This window comes from Palaemon carinicauda, chromosome 41 (genome assembly GCF_036898095.1).
Source record: "Palaemon carinicauda isolate YSFRI2023 chromosome 41, ASM3689809v2, whole genome shotgun sequence".
NCBI lineage: Eukaryota > Metazoa > Arthropoda > Malacostraca > Decapoda > Palaemonidae > Palaemon > Palaemon carinicauda.
Genome location: NC_090765.1, coordinates 33,944,507 through 33,967,021, shown reverse-complemented (window position 1 = coordinate 33,967,021; position 22,515 = coordinate 33,944,507). Strand labels below are relative to the sequence as shown.

Sequence of the window (22,515 nt, the reverse complement as noted above, 5' to 3'; positions counted from 1 at the left end):
TGTTTGGAAAAATGATTGACTATTTGTTCTTTTTATAACCTTAGGTAACATTGGCCTTGCTATAAAGTTCCCGAGGACGTTGTGAAAATTCAATGTACATACAAACTTCAAGTAAACAAACACATGCATTATAACTTCTGTACATCTTTAGAAACTCTGGCTGCTGTTCTCGTAGGAGTAGATTTCGTTCAACTACGCTCTAACAATGTCTTCCATTTCTGCCAGACGTACGATATCTCGAAACATAAGTGAAAAAATCGTTATGAATATGCAAAAATAAACACACAAAGACGATTTTGTCAAACTCAGTCATGCAGACAACACAGTAAGGATGACGTCATCATTGAAGGACCGCTATATCTTTGTCCTTTGTAGAAACAATTGGCTGAAACTTCTGGGGAGCATGTACGATATGTTTACGCATACACAGAAGCAATAAAACAATTTTCAATTTCTGAAAGTTGTTATGTCAAAACACCATGGGGGACGGTCCCCTTAAAGGAGAACCCCGCAACACTATGGTTTTATGACATCTGTAATGACCAGTAAGAAACCTGAACAATTAATATCAAATCAACCATCTAGAAAGAAAATATAAAACTGTGAAAATACTGTACTGCAATAGTTTTCCCTAAAGCAATACTGTCCTTATCAATATCCTGTATACCATTAGGCTGCAAAGTTACTTGAAAATTCTTAGCCTCTGAATAGTATGGCCGCATACGACGCTGTGCAGGTCTCTGTGGGGTTATGATAGCAATGTCTAGAAAATCTCCAATTATAAACCCGCACAGTGATAAGGTTTTGTTGCCATCGAAACTTTTCTGACCACCTACAATAGTGCCTAAATCTCTCATTCTTGGAAGGGGTTTTGATAATTCTGGAACGACCAAACTAAACTCGAACACAGTCCCTCTCCTCCTAGCATCTGAATTCACTTCCTGGACCAGCGACCAGATATTCCATTTCAATAGCTCCTGTGAACTATTAATGTTTATGACACAATCTCATATAAAGAGATTCTTCCTCGTTATACTTTGTACACCGAAACAAAATACAGTAGTCATCAACTTTATGGCATGGACTGCCAAACACGAGCAATAGACAATGGCCTGATAATGCCTTTGTTTACATCCCCTCCACGAACTGTTTATACTTATCCGAAGTAAAAACTACTCGTTTTATTCAGTCTAACAACAAAGTAAAGCACTTCCAGTTAACAGGCAAGATAATATGAATACAAAGCAGCAACACTGACCACTAAACACAACGGTAACAGGCAATAAGCAACTTCATCTTTCCTATATACTTAGAAGAATAACCTAAACTTCTCTCCCTACTGGGTGTAGGGTCCTGCTGTCAGTACCTGTTAAAAGAAATAATAACGGATTTAAGCACTTTTTGGGTGGGCACTTGAGGGATATATATAAAAAATGTATTAGTGTGTCTCATAACATCCAAACCAAAATGTTTTTTCATACACATAAACCATCAATTATTCCAATGCTGATACTATAGACTGTGTTTCTGCTTACCCTGGGCTCGGCGAAGTGAGTCGGAGCGTTACACTGCATTTCATATTCTGTTGGTCATGAAGAAAAATGTAAGAAGGTTGGGTACAAGAACACAGAACCCAGCAATTAAAGATCCTAAGTTTGAGGCCTCCATCTACTCCCGTAAGGAAGCAATTAGCTATCAAGAGGATTTGCTGCTGCATCTTGGAAGGGCCATTTCAAAGAACATTCCAGCTTCACACTTTTCCTAAGTGCCTAAGTTAAAGGACCCAATAATTCTCTAATGGTAGTATCTCATTGGTAACTGTTACCTTGGCTAACCTAGTACAGTACCTAAGTTATAAGCATGTGGACTGTTGCGCATGCTAATGTAATTATTAATATAGTTATGATGCTTTTCAAGTCACTCACTCTTGCAAGAGCAATACCATACATGTCACCAGCCTCAGGCAGTGGCAGTTATAGGCAGCAGATGACTGGATTACAAATAGGAAGCATTCAAAGAATTATTTCTATTATATATCCCTTGTTTACAAGATTTCAAAGTCCCAGGTTTAATTCCCACTATTCATCAATCTTGCTATGAGTGTTAATCAGCATGGGAATATTGGGTCGGGTCAATTTGAATAATCAATTTTTCAAATGGGCATACAAAAGAATTGAAACGTATGAACGTAAACAATAATGGCCCCCATCACCGCGGAAGGCGTAAGGCCGGTCGCACTAACAAACACTAAAAATGCAAAAAGAAATAAAAGCCTGGTACTAAAAAAGCTGTCAAAACAATCTATGGTACTTAACATTGGTCCAGCGGAAAGAAGAGCTTCAGCAATGGTGATAAACAGCTAAAACACAAACAAAAGCAGAGACACAAACACGATGCAAACAACGCTTACGACGTCCAAAAGAAGGATGTTGTTCAGATGGCGCTAGCGTCGGGCGTCGGTGGTGTGGTTCAGGTAACGTAGCTAGTGCCTCTGTATCGGCCCATCCCTTTTGACGAAGGAATTAGCTAAATGGAAGACAGCCTGTGAATAGTGGTTTTCACACGCCCCTGCTTTATACACGACACCTTCAGGGTGCTCGCGCGAGGGTAGTAACCTCTGCATTCCATGCTTTTAACTTTCTCTGGTATATTTGGAAGTATTTATATCAGAAAAGTGTAAAAAAGGACTCTTTTCACCGGGCATCACAGGTCGACCCAGAAATCAATTTTTCATAAGAATTATTACAGTATTTCAGTACTTCATACTCTTCAGCCTTCCCACATTTTAGTAGGCTCAGACACAAAATAAGAGAGAAATGTAAACATGTACATGTATTTTAATGACAGTAACATTTGGCACTGAGTTCTTAACTCATAGGCGGACTATTTAAATCTTATAGAAAGTGGTGTTTGAACTTTATAAGCTTATGGATATTAAGTATTGAACTAATAAATTTACTTTTCATCTCTTAATATGAATTCAATTTACTGAAAAATATAATAAATGTAAGACTGTTACTATTGTATACTTTAGTATATGAAAACAATTAGTTGATTTGAAGTTCAGTAGTAATTGGTACAATTTTTCAGTGTCTTTTTGGATGACTTTTTGGAAGAGTGGGAAAAAGACGAACCTATTGAATTTGAACAAGTCCCGTTCAGTCATCCACAGTTCATCATGTTTTCATCTGGGACTACAGGTGTTCCAAAGTGTTTGGTGCATTCCGTTGGCGTAAGTATGTCTATATTTTTCACATATTTCCGTTGTACAATACATGTCTGGTAAATTTAGAAGACATTAGTTTCACATGACTAGAAAATAAAGTACAGTCAATTGAATTATGTTTGAGAATTGAACATCCAGAACTATAGATACTGTACTGTAATTGTTAAATTTTGTACACAGCCTGTCCAATAAATAAATATACAGTAATTTCTTTTTATGATAGTATACAGCACACATTGGACATATATTAGTTTGTTTCAAATATCATAAGTGACGTTAAAAAGTGTGAAAACTAAAAATTCTTTTCAAGACAGTGTAAGCAATATTTAATGGCCTCTTGGCTAAGATTTTGTTCTATACTTATATGAAAATTTTCCCAAAGACCATGAAATACATTACCATAGCACAGGTAGATACAGTATAGTAAAAAAGTATGACGATTTTAAAGATGATTCGTATTTTTCCTTACTATACAAACATGAGTCCTTTACATAGAAGAGATAACAGCCAAGCTGGAGAATACGGCACTTGAAACAGATAGCTGGTAATTACCTGGCCGGGAGCAGGGAAGCTCCTCCCCTTTGTATGCTCACTGAGGAGTCACTTTGATTACAACTGGGACTTTCCAGGGGGTTGGTGATGGCAGGAAAGTATTAGTAAAGGACTCAGGTTTTATAGTTAGAAATGCAAATTATCTCTAAGTTAGCAATTTGTTCCGGTACAAACACAGACCTTCCTTCTTTACTTAGGAGACTCATCCTTAAGTGGGAGGAAGGTTCCTTCCAAATTGTGGGAAACTTATCCCGGGTTACCAAGAACTTGGACCATTTTGAGTTGTGCAGAGCTATGGTTTCTTTACAACTTGTGCACCTATGGTTTGACAATACCAGCAGGTCCACAGCCTGTGCAGTGAAGGCTGTGGCGCAGAAAATCTCTTTATCATAACGATAAGGCATATGGCCAATGGATCTTCCTTATTCCACCCATGAGGAATCTGTATACAAAAGTGTTTGCTTGGTTACAATATACTCCCCCTTGTAAGCTGTGTGTGGAATGACACTTCTATACCATGTAATAGAAAAGCTTCTAGTGAAATGGGGCTTTCCTGCAAACAAATCGATTCCAGCTTTTGCCTCAATGAAGGGGAAGATGAACGTGAAAAGAAAGGACCAGTTAATCTTCACTTTCATCCCATTCTAACACATAACCTCCATCCTCGATCCAATGCTAAAAGTCCTGTGAAAGAAGGCAAGGCAGCTATACACCTACTGTGTAGCTATCTAAGGTCCTAGCGAAAAGGTGTAGAGGAACCTGTGGGTCATTTCCCACAGTAATGGTCAGTATTCATCGTCTGATGTTTCAATGTGCCTGCCTGGAGTACCTCCATCACAGAGAGATTCTCACAAAGTGACATGGTCATAGCTACTCCTGACATCATAAGTTGTATCCTTGAGTTCCACCCGGAGCAGGAGGTGAGGATGTCGAATGAGTACAGTCAATGACTTCCCTCAGCCAGGAGATGATCACATTTCAGTCACCTCCTTCATTATTCTCGTGTTAAGGAAGAGGATTTGCAGGTGAGGTAGAGCTGTTTGTGTACATTTAAGGTAGCGGTCTAAGGGCCCTGTAGAACCGCAAAGCAGCTGCTTAAGATCATTGGTTACATCTCTATGGCTCACGATCTGCGACAAAGGAATCCTGGCATTAAGAACTGACAGATTCTGCCTTCAGCATTCTGCATGAGCAATGTAAAAGGAGAACCCATTCAGCTCTCTAATTCACTTATTGGATGCTAAGGCGAGCACGAAACCCATTTGAGGGAAGGCTTCTATGTGAAGTAAGTCCCAACAGTTCAAAGGTGTCCTTTTCAGGGATCGCAAGGTATTAATGTGTTAGGGTAATAGTCTTACCTCTCTCGGAGAACAAGTCTGTTCAAAACTGTATGAATATGGAGAGCTCTGCTGAGTGGCAATATCAACTCCTTTTAGCCTAAAGCCCTGACTTTAAGGCTGAGGGATGGGCTCTCACTTCTGATCCTGAGTTGAGCTTTTCTCCTTGGAGGTAAAGTACTGTAAACATTAGGCTAACCATGGCAAGAACGATGGTGGGTTATATGTTTGGTCTTTACAGGTATATTCCGATTGCGTTCTCTCCCAGCAAGACAGGTCTTTGCCGCTATTGTTTTTCACGGGATCGGCTGCTTACAACGATTGCCGACGGCTGCGATTAAGAACCAAATGATCGGCAACTGAGATCACCAGCCATGATAGTGAGTCATGCTATTGCCAGTCTCGATCAGGAATCATGCTATCACCAGCCGTGATCTGGAATCATGTGATGGGTAGTTATGATCTAGAATTATGCAAGCAGGAGTTGACTTTTTCTCAGGTGTTAGTTGCTTTCAAGTCATGAGGTACCTAGCTCACCTATTCCTGTTGCATATTCATTCCCAGTGCTGCTTCTTGCCAACTAAGAGGAAGAGGATACTACTAAAGCAAAGGACAACTTCATCTGATTCCTCTCAGTGGTTTTGTGGGAGGAACAGTGCTACACTGAGGCTAGTTCCAAGTGGGAATGGTTTTGATACAGGGCTTACATTCCCACCCAAGTGATCAGTTCTAAGCAAAACTGAGCACGAGCACTAGTAGTCAATAAGAGCATCCGCCTTTGTTACCTCCATCCTCAGAACACTTGTGGGATACTTTATTATTGTTATTATTTTTTGAAAGTTTACTGAATATTGAGGATAATAGGGAGGCAGATATAATTGCTGTTGCAGGTGTTGAGGTGCCGATGATGGGAGGTGAGAATGAGTGAGAGATTACAAGAGAGGAAGTGAGGAGAGCACTAGATGAAACGAGAGTGGGAAAAGCATCTGGTATGGATTGTGTGAGAGCTGAGATGTTGAAGGAAGGGGGTGTGACTGTACTTGAATGGTTGGTGAAATTGTTTAATGTGTGTTTTGTGTTGTCAATGGTACCAGTAGATTTGGTTTGTGCATGTATTGTACCACTATATAAGGGTAAGGGAGATGTGCATGAGTGTTGTAATTTAAGGGGTATGTTGAGTGTAGTTGGAAAAGTTTATGGTAGAGTACTGATTAATAGGATTAAGGATAAAACAGAGAATGCAATCTTGGAAGTACAGGGTGGTTTTAGAAGAGGTAAGGGTTGTATGAATCAGATTTTTACAGTTAGGCAGATATGTGAGAAATATTTAGCATAAGGTAAAGAGGTGTATGTTGCGTTTATAGATCTGGAGAAAGCGTATGATAGAGTTGATAGGGAAGCAGTGTGGAATGTGCTGAGGTTATACGGAGTTGGTGGAAGGTTGTTGCAAGCAGTGAAAAGTTTCTACAAAGGTAGTAAAGCATGTGTTAGAATAGGAAATGAAGTGAGCGATTGATTTCCGGTGAGAGTGGGGCTGAGACAGGGATGTGTGATGTCGCCGTGGTTGTTTAACTTGTATGTTGATGGAGTGGTGAGAGAGGTGAATGCTCGAGTGCTTGGACGAAGATTGAAACTGGTAGACATCGATGACCATGAATGGGAGGTAAATCAGTTGTTGTTTGCGGATGATACTGTACTGGTTGCAGACGCGGAAGAGAGGCTTGGCCGATTAGTGACAGAAATTGGAAAGGTGTGTGAGAGAAGGAAGTTGAGAGTAAATGTGGGTAAGAGTAAGGTTACGAGATGTACGTGAAGGGAAGGTGGTGCGAGGTTGAATGTCATGTTGAATAGAGAGTTACTTGAGGAGGTGGATCAGTTTAAGTACTTGGGGTCTGTTGTTGCAGCAAATGGTGGAGTGGAAGCAGATGTACGTCAGAGAGTGAATGAAGGTTGCAAAGTGTCGGGGTCAGTTAAGGGAGTAGTAAAAAATAGAGGGTTGGGCATGAATGTAAAGAGAGTTCTGTATGAGAAATTGATTGTACCAACTGTGATGTATGGATCGGAGTTGTGGGGAATGAAAGTGATGGAAAGACAGAAATTGAATGGGTTTCAGATGAAGTGTCTATGGAGTATGGCTGGTGTATCTCGAGTAGATAGGGTTAGAAATGCAGTAGTGAGGTGAGAACGGGTGTAAGAAATGAGTTAGTAGCTAGAGTGGATATGAATGTGTTGAGGTGGTTTGGCCATGTTGAGAGAATGGAAAATGGCTATCTGCTAAAGAAGGTGATGAATGCAAGAGATGATGGGAGAAGTACCCAAGGTTTGGGTGGATGGATGGAGTGATGAAAGCTCCGGGTGATAGGAGGATAGATGTGAGAGAGGCAAGAGAGCTTGCTAGAAATAGGATTTAATGGCGAGCGATTGTGACGCAGTTCCAGTAGGCCCTGCTGCTTCCTCCTGTGCCTTGGATGACTGTGGAGGTAGCAGCATTAGGAGATTCAGCGTTATGAAGCTTCATCTGTGGTGGATAACGGGAGAGGGTGGGCTGTGGCACCCTAGCAGTACCAGCCAAACTCGGTTGAGTCCCTTGTCAGGCTGGGAGGAACATAAAGAGGAGAGGTCCCCCTTTTTGTTTCATTTGTTTGATGTTGGCTACCCCCCAAAATTGGGGGAAGTGCCCTGGTATATGTATATATATTAGAAAATGGTAAACTATTAGTGATAATGAATTGAACTTTTACTTATTCAAACAAGTCAAACTCCTTGTTTCTCCAAGGTAATCGTACATGGAGATATGAAAGGGCTGAAGTAATTTTCGTAAGGTTTTATATTGGATTTTGAATGTTTGTGCCACATGAAGTAGTTCTAAAATGGAATGAATGCGATAATTATTTAACTGTAAAACATATAATGGAGTGCAGAATTTTTAAAAGACAAAGGTATTAATGATTTTGTTAAAAATGTTAAAAATATCTTATTATCATCTGAGAGGTTATCAGATTTTAATGAGTTTAAAGTTTTTAAAGGAGTTTAAGTATTCTTAAGAAAATCAAAACTTTTATGTAGAGCAGTTTCTTTATTTCAAATTTAGTTGTTATCATTTGATTATATGATTTTAATTTTATTGGCCTGAATTGTGTCAGACCATATCTTACAATGTAAAGAGTCGGGATCAACTCATTAGGTTGGATATTCTCCATTTTTATAATAACGATAATTTATGATTGTTTATTTACCCAAACTTTACAATGTTTAAGAATTTATGTCTTTGTGAATGTTTAAATAGCAGTTTTTCGCAAGGACGCACTGGTACGTCCATGGGGGTAAAGGGATGAGTTTTGTGAAATGTACCAGTACGTCCTTTGGGGGTAAAAGGGTTAAGAATTTATGTCTTTGTGAATGTTATAATTACCAGTGAATAAATATTTCCAGGGGTCTTTGATCCAGATTGCTAAGGAGCATATACTGCACTGCGATCTATCAAGAGATGATGTCTTCACTTATTACACAACTGTAAGTATTAAAAGATCATTTTAAACATAGATGATGAATATTTTCAAGTCCAAGGAATGCATATTTATTTTACGTACAGTAGTATTTTGAGCGTGCTAGAAATAGGAATGAATGGCGAGCGATTGTGACGCAGTTCCGGTAGGCCGTGCTGCTTCCTCCGGTGCCTTAGATGACCGCGGAGGTAGCAGCAGTAGGGGACTCAGCAGTATGAAGCTTCATCTGTGGTGGAAATGTGGGAGGTTGGGCTGTGGCACCCTAGTAGTACCAGCTGAACTCGGCTGAGTCCCTGGTTAGGCTGGAGGAACGTAGAGAGTAGAGGTCCCCTTTTTTGTTTTGTTTCTTGTTGTTGTCGGCTACCCCCCAAAATTGGAGGAAGTGCCTTTGGTATATGTATGTGTATGTAGTATTTTGAACTTTCAGTGACACTCATAGTTCCTTTAATTACCATTCACTTGTCAAGTCTGAGTGCCAAAAAACTTTCTTTTTTTATTTTTATAAAGTTAAGAATGATGTAGAGAAAAAAAATTAAATTGCTGATGATTAAAAAGAATTGAAATGATTTAATAACATTCTTTTAAACCATTGTGACAATGGATGTCTAAATGATCTTATCAAAATCAAACCATTGTTCTCTAGTCTTGGGTAGTGACATAGCCTTTGTACCATGGTTTTTCATTGTCTTGGGTTAGTATTCTCTTGCTTGAAGGTACACTCAAGCACACTATTCTATCTAAATTCTCTTCCTCTTGTTTTGTTAAAGTTTTTATAGTTTATTTAGAAAATATTCATTATAATGTTAATGTTCTTAAAATATTTTATTTTTCCTTGTTTCCTTCCCTCTCTGGGCTATTTTCCCTGTTGGGGCCCCCTGGGCTTATAGCATCCAGTTTTTCCAACTAAAGTTGTAGCATCCTCTTCTTCTTTGTCTACATCTTTTCCCACTTCTATGTGGGGTCGATGTTTCCGGTCAGCTTTCTCCATCTACCTCTGTCCCACACTTCATCACCGGTTAATCCCTTTGATTAAAGATCATCCTTGATACAGTTCATCCATCTTCGCTTGTAGCATAGCAAGTAATGATAATAATAATAATAATAATAATAATAATAATAATAATCGTAGGACTATTTATCTTTTGATTCACAAGAGATATTTTTTAAACTTCCTCGCTGTGTAACCTTGAAGTAGAGCCTGACCATCAACACTCAATTAGGCTTATAGCTCATTTGATTGCTCTTGCTTGCAAATAATTCAAAAGACATTTCAATTTTTGCAACATATTTATTATTGCTTGTTAAATTGTTAGATTAATTTTCATTCCTTTCATCCTTTTTATTATTGTATAATTCTTATCCAGTGATTCTTTTCTTTCTTTCACTTTAATGCCATCATCTTTTATTTGGTTATGCAGGAAACTGTATTATTATTATTATTATTATTATTATTATTATTATTATTATTATTATTATTATTATTATTATTATTAGCTAAGCTATAACCCTACATGGAAAAGCAAGATGCTAATAGCCCAAGTCCTCCAACAGATAAGTAGCCCAGTGAGGAAAGGAAATAAATAAACAATGAGAAATAATTAACAATCAATAAAATATTTTAAAATCAGTAACATAAATTATAAAAAGACTCATGTCAGCCTGGTTGAAATAAAAACATTTGCTGCAAGTTTGAATTTCTACCGATTCAACCACCCGATTAGGAAGACCATTCCACAACTTGGTCACAGCTGGAATAAAACTTCAAGAATACTGTGTAGTATTGAGCCTCATGATGGTGAAGACCTGACTATTAGAATGAACTGCCTGCCTAGTATTACGAACAGGATAGAATTGTCCGGGAAGATCTGAATGTAAAGGATGATCAGAATTATAAAAATCTTATGCAACATGCATAATGATCTAATTGAACACGGTGCCAGAGATTAATATCTAGATGAGGAATAAGAAATTTAATAGACCATGAGTTCCTGTTCAACAAATTAAGATGAGAATCTGTAGCTGAAGACCAGAGGGGAACAATACTCAAAACAAGGTAGAATGAAAGAATTAAAATACTTCTTCAGAATAAATTGATAAGGGAAAATCTTAGAAGGCTTTCTCAATAAGCCAATTTTTTGTGTAATTGAAGAAGACAGACCTAATGTGTTTCTCAAAAGTAAATTTGCTGTCGAGAATCACTCCTAAAATTTTAAAAGATTCATACAAAGTTAAAGAAATATTGTTAATGCTGAGATCCAGATGTTGAGGAGCCAGTGTCCTTGATCTTCATACAATCAGGCTTCGAGTTTTGTTAGGATCCAACTTCATACCCCATAATTTGCACCATGCACATCTGCCACATCTACTTCCAGCTCCATGAACTTTTCAAGAGACACGATCTCTTCCAACACAATGGTTGCTGTGGCCTGATTGGTAACGTCTCTGCCTGGTGTTTGCCAGTCGGGGGTTTGAGTCCCGCTCAGACTTGTTAGTGCCATTAGTGTCTGCAACCTTACCATCCTTGTGAGCTAAGGTTGGGGGGTTTGGGGGAGCCTGTAGGTCTATCTGCCGATTCATCAGCGGCCACTGCCTGGCCCTCCCTGGTCCTAGCTTGGGTGAAGAGGAGGCTTGGGCGCTGATCATATAATATATTATCAGTCTCTAGGGCATTGTCCTGATTGCTAGGGCATTGTCACTGTCCCTTGCCTCTGCCATTCATGAGCGACCTTTAAAACCTTTAGTGGGTTTGGGGTCAGGCTGCGGCGTGTCGAACCTTTCGAAGTTCTTCTCAGTTACTGAATCTGGCCACAGATTTTTCCACACTGAATTTAAGGTTCTTCGCGTTACATCCTGCCATGCTTCATCAATAATTTTTAAGCAAGGAACAATATTAAAGTGGTCCTTCCAAAACTCACGAAGGGTGAAATTGGTGTTGTCTGTGACATCAAAGCATACAGTTTCTTAAAGTTTGAAATGCCCTGTTGGTCTATGGGATGGAGGATTGGCATGGTGTTGGGTGGGAGATAGAGGACCTTGACAAACTTGAATTCATCAAGAATGTGATCTTCAAGACAAGGAAGGTGACCAGGGGCATTGTCTAAGATAAAAAGACATTTTAACGGCAAGTTTTCCTTCAACAAATACTTCTTGACTGCCGAACCAAAGCACAGATTCACCCATTGTGAAAAATTGTCTCATAACCTAGCCTTTGAATATGCGGGCCCCATGACAAAGTTTTTCTTTCAAGATCCTTTGGTTCTTGAAGCACATGGGTTTTAGGAGTAGTATACTAGCAGTGGCTTGATCTTGCAGTCACCACTGTCATGGGCACACAAGGCTAGAGTCAATCGATCCCTCATGGGTTTATGGCCCGGTAGTTTCTTCTCTGCTTTGATGAATGTCCTGGGCATCTTCTTCCCAAAAAGGCCAGTTTCATCGCAGTTGAAGACTTGTTGGGCGATGTAACCTTCTTCAGCAACAAGGTAAAACGTTCCGTGTATTCCTCCGCGGCTTTCACGCTGGAACTCGCAGCTTCCATATGCCTCACAACTGAGTGGATCCAAGTTCACTTCTTAAAGTTATCAAACCAGCCACGACTGGCTTTGAAGGTCTCCACTGGCGTCGATGTCTCTCCACTCTCAGCTGCTTCCCTTTGTTTCAAGTCTTCGTAGATTGCGCTGGCCTATCTCCTGCCAACTGCTTTTCTTTTATCCAGAGCAACAGAAGTCTTTCCATCTCGTCATTCACATTCGTCCGTAGCTTGGACAGGATGGTTAGGCCTTTGGAAGGCTTTGTGCTCTTGATAGCATCCTTTTGTTTGAAGATGGTACATATTGTCGATGTACTCTTCTTGTAATGGCGGGCCAGCTCAGTCACGCGTACACCACTCATGTTTTTCGATAATTTCACGCTTCACCTCTATTATCATCATGCGTTTTTTCATATCGATGCTAATGTTTCCATTCGGTTGCTTTGGACCCATGACTTATTAAGTTAGATATCCACAAATTAATGTTAAAACCACATAAATAATGCAAACAATACGGGCGATGCTCGGAGATGTGTTCAGTCGTTGGAGATCACGCGAAATGAACGAACGATGCAGGCATCGAGAACAGCTCCCATGCACTCGGCCAACTAGTTCAGTATCTGTAGGCGTGCTCTTATCCCTAGTTTGTGCTCGTATTTCAATGTGAAAATTTACGCAGCGGCTTGCTTGTATGTAGGGACACTTGTATGTGAAGGTATTACTGTACTATATTTTATTATTAAAATTTGGTTTTATTTTAATTGAAAAGCCTGCTCTTCTATGGTAATATTCATCAAAATAAAGCTCTCTTAGACTTATATATTCATTCAGTCCCATACAAAACATGTATCCATGTATCCATGCAGTATGTATCTGTAGTGTATTACTCTACTTACTAAATGTTACATTTTAATCAACACAATAAGGGTAATTGTTGAATGAATTCATATTATTCCATCAGTTTTGTAGTCATATTGTTTATTAAGTGATGAATATGATTCCCTTCCATTGTATATGTTAATTTTTTAATAAATTTCAATTTTAAAACCTATTACAATGTAGTCTCTGAGTATACAGTCTTGATAGCCAGTTTCTTCTTTTGCCATTGGCAGGTAAAACAAAAAGCCAGGTAATAAATACATGATAATTCCAATACAGTAGTAGGCTTAACAGGCTCACCATATACAATATGCATATCATATGTATATTGATATGTATGATGTTTGTTTGCAAAGCCACATTTTTTTAAAAGGTTCACTAAAACCCTTTTATGGGTTTTGTTTGTCTTGCCATTCAACATATGTTTGTAGAATATGAATAGTCATCACATAACATCATTCAAACAAAATACAAAGGACGGTTTGCAAAACTATTAGCAAAACGCACTCCAGAGATTTGTTAGATTATCTATCTGTCGTGCCAGTGTCACACAGTCATTAGACAATATTTATTGTTATACAACTAATCTTTGTTTGTTGAATTATATCTTTTTTCAGACTGGTTGGATGATGTGGAACTGGTTAGTTGTTGGACTTTTCTCGGGATGTTCTCTTCTGCTTTATGATGGTTCTCCACTCCTACCTACTCCAAATATTCTTTGGGATCTTGTGGATAAATTAGGTGAGAGTTTCTGTCAGCTTTAAATATGTTTACATTTTTGCTTTTAAAGTTAGTAGCATTAATTTTCCAATTAATTCCACATTCTAATAATTCATTTGAATCATATATTTTATATATTGTCACATAATATTTATCATATTGAATAAATTTTGGTGGGATCTAGGACATTTTGCATTCTAGTGCAGTGATGGGCAAACTACAGACCTGCGGTGCAGCCCGCCAAAGGTTCTCATGGGGCCTGCCAAAAGCAAATTATATACACACTTTATTTAGTGGCGAAATGTCAGTAAAATTAAAGAAGAAAATGACCGCGCAACACCAAATAATATCTGTGGTGTCTATCAAAGACATAGTTCCTGTAAAAGATATGTACAAGTGTCATTAACAGTCTAATCAGGTGGGGATTAAGCCTGGATAAACTGACAAGTATTATTATTATTGTTATTATTGTTATTACAAGCTAAGCTATAACCCTTGTTGGAAAAAGATGCTATAAGCCCAGGGGCTCCAACAGGAAAAAATAGCCCAGTTAGGAAAGGAAACAAGGAAATAAATATACTACAAGAGAAGTAATACATAAATATACCAAGGCACTTCCCCCAATTTTGGGGGTAGCCGACATCAAACAAATGAAAAAAGGGGACCTTTCCTCTCTATGTTCCTCCCAGCCTGACGAGGGACTCAACTGAGTTTGGTTGCTACTGCTAGGGTGCCAAAGCCCACCCTCCCCCGTTATCCACCACAGATGAAGCTTCATAACACTGAATCCCCTACTGCTGCTACCTCCGCGGCCATCCAAGGCGACCGAAGGAAGCAGCAGGGCCTACTGGAACTGGGTCACAATCGGTCGCCATTCATTCCTATTTCTAGCACGCTCTCTTGCCTCTCTCACATCTATCCTCCTATCACCCAGAGCTTCCTTCACTCCATCCATCTACTCAAACCTTGGTCTTCTCTTGTACTTCTCCCATCAACTCTTGCATTCATCACCACCTTTAGCAGACAGACATTTTCCATTCTCTCAACATGGCCAAACCACTTCAACACATTCATATCCACCCTAGCTGCTAACTCATTTCTTACACCCGTTCTCACCCTCTGGTAAAGAATTTATTATTCATTTAGAAAGGGATGTCACATTTTAATACTGAAAAGGGAGGACAACTAAAACCCCTCCCCATTTTTAAGAAGTTGGGGTTAATGGCTAAAAACAATTACACAATTGTCGGTGCATTTGACCAAAATTTAAACCTTATTACGTTAACATTATTATTAAAAATTGAGAAAAATGAGCAAATCCTGATTCCTGTGACTTAAGTGTATTCACCAATTTCTCACTTCATTGGACCTTAACATTGTCTATCTGCAACGGTGAAACCTGAGATGGCGGCTGGGCGAAAGTTGATGCTTGGGTAGTGTTGGTTCTTTTGTCAATGGGGTGGTGATGTAGTGATGACCTCGCCTTTAGCAGAGGGTTTTTAGCATTTTAGGTGCCATATCAAGTTTTGTACTGTGCATGTTCATACACTGTCCCTAGAACTGAGGAGACAATATTTCTTTGATATTTATGTCGTATTGGATTCCTTGTTTTAACCTTTGATGGGAAAATCAATGGAGATCACTGTACATTAACCTAAAGAATAAAAACAATATGAAATACAAAGGAATGTATTTTTTTAATTGTCATAAGTTGGAAAATAGTGTATACTTACTGAAACTAGTTATAATAATAATGTTACATTTTTATGTTTTCTTTGCTATGATAAGACACATTCAATTTCAGTCTTAAAATCGATAATCTAAGCTGAATTCTTTGCTCAGGTATCTAGGATTAGATTTGTCCACATCTGGTACTATTAAGTCTTTTCATATTGAAATACCTTCAATAGTAGAATTCAATTTGTGAAATTTAGATGTAATGTTACAGTGTTTAAAGAGTTCACATTCTTAACCTTTGGATTGTGGTGGCCGATGTGGTAACGTCTTTGACTGGTGAATGCCAGACTGGGGTTTGAGTCCTGGTCAAACTCGTTAGTTCCGTTGGTCGCCGCAACTTCACCATCCTTGTGAGCTAAGGATGACGGGTTTGGGGGAGCCTATAGGTCTATCTGTTGAGTCATCCACAGCCATTACCTGGCTCCCCTTGGTCCTAGCTTGGGTGAAGAGGGGGTTGGAGCGCTGATCATACGTATATATGTCGAGTCTCTGGGGCATTGTCCTGCTTGATAGGGCAATGTCACTGTCCTTGTCTCTGCCATTCATGAGCGGACTTTAAACCTTTAAAAGCTTTTGCTTAAGGGCCCTCAGCTAAAAATTTATTTAATTTGGCTTTGGCATCAGCAAAATGAATACGTTAACTGCAAGCAATATCCTTTAAGGTAGGCTTTGGAGATCATAAGTTAATTTCACCTCTTTAGCCGGATTTCAGAGCTAGAAAATATTTTATGACCAAAGGTGTAAGTGTTTTATGACCAAAGGAATAGCTCAATTCTTTCATATTTCTTCTTTAGTTCAGAGGATAATTTATCTTGAATGGTAAGAGCTATTTAATATTATTTGGACAAAACAGTGGGTATGAGAAGTAATATGTCTAATTTGTTTTGTATTGTTAGAATTACAATTTGACCTCTGAAAAGAATGCAAAGTTTATCAGTATTAAAGATTTGGTCATAAGAGCTCGCAAAGAACTGTGAGTTTTTAAAAATAAGGTTCATGATATAAGAAGTGCAGCTATATATCTGAAATTTTTGGTAAATTCTTTCTTCGGAAAGGATTATAGGGGCAGTTCAATGGTGTACCAAATCTGTATTCACTAAACATTATTTTGTAAGAGTCCGCATTTTATGTATCACTGTTCTCTGGCTTTAGTGCTTATGGTGGTCTAATAACATTAGGAATTTAATCTGTTAGTTTGGTAGAATTGTGTGCTTTGTGGTTGCAGTCGAGGGACCTTTCAATCAGATATGCTTGTTTTTGTGAAACTAATATGTGTAGTTCCACATTAAGCCTTTTTCATTATGAATAAGTTATTAGGTAGTGTCAATCAGGAGTATAGAGGACCGAAAACCTAGGTTACAGGTAAATCTAGGACATTATTTAAATGATTGTGGTAAATTAAATGCTCTGGATCTTTCCTTCCCTGGCTACCCACCATCATTAGAGTGGGCGTAAACAATATGAACATCTAGGTAGGTTCATAGAAAAATTGTCATTTTAATGATAAAAAGATTATTTTTATAACCACCTGATGTTCATATGCATGTCCACCCTCTTCTTCACTGACTAGTGGCATCCAGAGGTTAGGGATTTATTTCGACTTTGAGACTAGAGAAGGTGATATGTCAGGAGTAGCATTTCGTTGACGATAGACGACTCTAGTTTTCACACAACTGTACTTTACAAGAGGCGGAAACTCAAATGGGATATTTTCTTACTTTTAAGGAGAGTAATGTTAACCTACCAAGGTTCTGGAGACTAAACCAATTTGAAAATCAGGTGATTATAGAAATAACAAAATCTTGTTAAGATTCCCTTTTTAATTCAATCCTTTTGGTCAACCTGAATTTTTTTTCAATGTGCATCATTTAAAAAGTCAGATAGAATTAGTAACTTATCTAATGCTATACAAAAGTAAGTGATTATTTTTTTGATTCGACGAATTTATGGTTATTTGTCTTTTATACTGTAATCATTATTTGTGTAGAAATTTCAGAATAATTTCTCTTTGATTTCACAGGAATTACAGTATTAGGAACAGGGGCAAAGTGGCTGGCCGTATTAGAAGAGAGAGGAGTTAAGCCTATTGAAACTCATGACCTTTCATCATTAAGAGCAGTCCTGTCTACCGGGTCGCCTCTTGCTGATCGTTCTTTCCGCTATGTATATAATGACATCAAGAAAGATGTACTACTTGGATCAATATCAGGTAAACAGCTGTTTGAGCATTTTTCTATTTTTCAGTGGAGACAGGAAACAATGTTTATCATCTAATGATTGCTTAAAATTTTGTTTTATTTATTTTGAGATTTAAAGTTCCTTTTTTTGCACTCATTCATATTATACAGTATTATTTCTATTAACCTTCCCTGACGTTCATATTGCTTCTTCTCTAGGAGCACTGTTTAAATGACACTTACTTGTTTTTTTTTTTTATTTTTTAAATTTTATAATTTTCTTTCCCTTCAATAAAAAGGGGCCCTCAATAAAGGAATAGAATAGTCTAGCAGTGAGTGGTAAGTAGCTAAGAACTGGTGCATCAAATACTTTTTGTCCCTTCAGGTTCTCAGTCGTGTTGGTTGTGTTCAGACGCTCACAAGAATGCTTGCTTATTACTGGCAATTAAGATGTCTTTCCCCAGTTTTGTTGGCAATTAATGTGTGGAATGTGCAGGGAATTTTTTATAGAAAATCATGAACCTGATTCCCTTTGTATATCATATTTGGGGCAATACAGTACTGTGATTTAAATAACAGTGGTGAAAAATGCATTTTCTTTGCTGTACCTCTCATGGAAAAGTATGTTTTAGTGGTTTCCAATCAAGTTAATAGTTCAAAGCCCAAAAGGAAACTTGCTGTGCACTGTTAATGCCTTTTCTGCTCTTGGTCTCATCATCATTCCTACCCCTTCTCTTCCAGCTCCATCTGATCTTCCTGAGTAAATATATATATTCCCTTGGTCTAAAGTTTCCATACCAATCTCCTTACATGTTTCATTTAAGGCCAAGATATCCAAACTATATTTCATAAATTCACTCTCCATTTGCTGTAACTTCCCAATCTGATTCATGGTTCTAACATTCCAATTACCTATTTTCAATTTTTCTTTAGTATTTATAAACCGGGAGATTCTTAGCATCCCGCTACGCCCGGGACTTGGGGCCATTCTTTCATCTTCTCTATCCATGACTGACTAAATCCATAGAGAATTCATTGGCTAGATACATTAAAGGATAGCCAGTTCTTTGTGATGCGCAGTGCCTATCTAACAAAGGCAAGTGACCCGTGCCGGTCCATACTAATTCTAGTAAGATCAGCCGCCAGGCATCAGGAGTAGAAGCCGAAGAGACCGTTTGTCCATCGCCTTAAACCCATCTGTCACCCTGCTGCCAGTGACTTCATCGAGATTTATGGGGGGGGAGGGGGGGGGGGGGCACTTCCTCCACTCCCAAAGCTCTCATTACTCCACCAAGTTGCCCATCCGCTTATACGAGTGTAACCGTTGGCAAACATGGATTGCTAAGATATACCACCTAGCAATTTAATGACTTATCCATACCGAAAATGGTGAATTGAGATGTGTACAGTATACTTTATAGTCTTAGAAGCAGCTGTCATTGAGTTCTTTGAGGAAAAGGTGCACTAGAACTTTCTTAAAATCTGATTTTATGGTAGTTGTAGCTCTAAGATTCATCTTGACACTTTACTCTCAAACCCATTGTTTACAACGAGTATGTTAGCGCTGTGCATACGTTGAGGTTCAGGGACGAAAGGCATAGATAATCCATTGTAATAGTGATGTTTTATTTTGTGGATTAAACTATCTTTAATAATTTTTACTATATACCTCACTGAAAACAGTCTCCTTCATAGTAAGACTTGTAACGGTAGTAAAAGTACGAGTGTTGATTTTTACCAAAGTAATGTAAACCCATCATGAGCTAGTGGCTGAGGTTGTAACTGAACAAAATGCACGGGTATTCGAAATTTGATGCAGTCAACAAGCTTTAGCTGATACATCACAACAATCATTAAACGGTTAAGAGAATCCTACAATATGAACGCCATATCAACAAATGAAAACTGTGTTGTTTAAGAGCACTTACTTAAGTGAGAGGAGGGTTATAAGGATCCAGATTACCAACTCGGTATTCTGCCTCGCAATTTAGATGTCGACCAACTAGGAATGCTGGAACTCAGGGGCTCATCTCCATAAAGATTTAAAGTAATCAAAGATTTCGAGACTCTACTAGAGGATCTCAGACTCTGTAAGGTCCATTGAACATTCTGAATCCTTACTAAATAAAACACTTTGTGACTATGACCACTAAGCCTGACTATGGAAATTGGGTCAGTGTAAGCAGCTAGGCAAGTAACTCATATTTTCTAACGACTAGCAAAGACTCGCTGTGCTTTTGAGAATAATAAAGGAAGTTTAGTAAGTTAAGAGCTTTGAAGGCTCATCACTAACATAACTTAGCTGGTGAGTGAGTATTTGCATGTCATATTGTCATTAACTCTGCCTTAAGCAACTATTGGAGTCTTCTTTAGAATACGTGTACCCCTTAAACTGGAAAATACTTTATCTCCTCGGCCGTTATTAGAATTGAACGTCACCCGTTCTGTTTACGATTTAGAAGCTTTACCATTATGGAGGATAGACTTTCCAATTTCATAATCACTTTAACTTTCACACCTTCCTTTAGAGGAAGTGTGGTGAGACATTGTACTCCTCACGTTGGTTATTTAGAACAGTTATTTCCTTGTGCAGAAATGCTAACAAGTCAAGCAGGGAAGACAATTTAAAACACAATAAATACTTATTACAATATGGATGGGGATATGTCTCCATATCACCGATGCAATGAAAAACTGAATAACATAGAACTGCTGGCACTCCTTTCCATTCACCATTAAATTATTCCGTTACTCTACTAAGGACTTGTATTTTTAAAGGAGAAAGAAAATTGAAAAAGTTTTGCTAAATTTTTATCGTAAACATCTATAACTGAGCTTCTGGAGGAGAAGCAATATGAACGTCAGAAAAGGTTTGTAGAAATGATTCATGTCCAACTTATCAGAAAATACATCATCAGAAAATACATCTTTGCAGAAGGTATGACTAAAGTTCAGAAAAATGAATTTCCAATAGCAGAGTTCCAAGACGTGCATTAATGCATAATGACAATACACATGAATTTGAAAATATTATGGAATGCATTATTGGAAAAAGAATAATTTGGATACCCACTTTTGTTCCATCAAAAAAAAAGAAAAGAGGAAGGAATTCCATTAAATCTTGATGCTGTGGAAGATATAAACTACAATGAAAAGATTAATAACGATGAACTAGAATTTGCTTATCATATTACTTTATGTATGGCTCCAAATCCAATGCAGAGGTGCACTTCATTTAGCACCATCTTTTACTTTAGAGTATTCTCACTACTATTGAACAAATAGCAATAATAGAGAATGGTAATTTTACAATTTTTGAAGATGCAATTAAAGTTTATTTAACCAATCCATTGATTTTTTAAATGCTGTAGTGTTTTTTTTAAGGATTAGGAGCATAAAAGTTAATCTTTGTGGGGTTCTAGATCAATTGGATTACCAGGGAATGATGATGCAAAAAAAAAAAAAAATCTGCTGAGGTCCAAATACCACAAAAGAGATAGTGTACTTACTTCTGTGTAACAATTCAAAGCCTGATATAAAAAAAGATCTATTAACAATAACATTGGAATTTCATTGATCAGAATAAGATGTGGGTGATTGCAAATATTGTATATCCTTGGAGCTATGACAGCATACCAAGAAGGGGGAAACTGCTATCTACCGACTCTACATTGGGTTCACCCGCTTAACACACGAGTCCTTAATGACCGCAGGTATCGGCATCGCTGTGAGGATTGTCTGATCTCCTTTATTGTTAGACATTTGTTTGTTTAATATCACATTAATGGGTATCTCAGGGAGCCATTGTTCTCTGAAGCTTGTTGTGAGAAAGTTGGAGGAGAAGTTTACTGGGATCTTAAATTTTTTATCAGAGGCTGTCCTTGTTACAAGCTTTTATAGATATGCATCAAATGTTAATTCTAGTAGATTTTAGTTTATTATTCTATTCGGTCTTTAGTCTTTCTTTTATTGTACTGTAATCTACATGAATGACCATTAAATCTATAAAGCCAGATAATTCTCACTCATTCAATTTATTCATTGTTTACACAATGTTGTTTTATGAAATTGTTTTTATCTCATAGATGATCAATTTAAACAATGCCTTTTTGTTCAATATATTAATACTGCATATTAGATATCTTCCTAATATTATTGAATATCATTATATACTGTACTTTTTTATATATTACATCATTGCTTTTTTGTATTTCCAACAGGAGGCACCGATATCATTTCATGTTTTATGGGAAGCAACCCCAGTCTGCCCGTGTATGCAGGAGAAATTCAATCCAGGAATTTGGGAATGGCAGTTGAAGCTTGGGATGAAGATGGTCACCCTGTGTACGATGCAAGTGGAGAGCTGGTTTGCACTCGTCCCTTCCCTTCAATGCCGATTCATTTCTGGAATGACGATGGAGGCATCAAATATACAAAATCTTACTTTGCAAAGTATGTGTTACTTATAGAAGTTTTTGTTCTCAATTTGATTTCTTGGTAAGAAATAATTTTCAGTTTTGAAATAGGGTTACTTACACATATATGCCATGTGTGTATGATATATATATATATATATATATATATATATATATATATATATATATATATATATATATATATATATATATATATATATATATATATATATATTATACACACATGGCATATATGTGTGTGTTATATATATATATATATATATATATATATATATATATATATATATATATATATATATATATATATATATATATATATATGTGTGTGTGTGTATTATATATATATATATATATATATATATATATATATATATATATATATATATATATATATATATGTATATATATATATATAT

General features: G+C 37.5%; 1 protein-coding gene across 1 annotated transcript in view; it reads left to right on the top strand.

The window, feature by feature from the left end:
* Window positions 1-22,515, top strand: part of LOC137632508 (acetoacetyl-CoA synthetase-like) — a 68,807-nt gene that overhangs the window by 27,833 nt on the left and 18,459 nt on the right. The window contains exons 5-9 of the mRNA XM_068364473.1: window positions 3,091-3,232; window positions 8,548-8,628; window positions 13,647-13,770; window positions 17,507-17,695; window positions 21,884-22,115. Coding sequence (XP_068220574.1) covers window positions 3,091-3,232; window positions 8,548-8,628; window positions 13,647-13,770; window positions 17,507-17,695; window positions 21,884-22,115 — 768 coding nt within the window. The remainder of the gene's footprint in view (window positions 1-3,090; window positions 3,233-8,547; window positions 8,629-13,646; window positions 13,771-17,506; window positions 17,696-21,883; window positions 22,116-22,515) is intronic.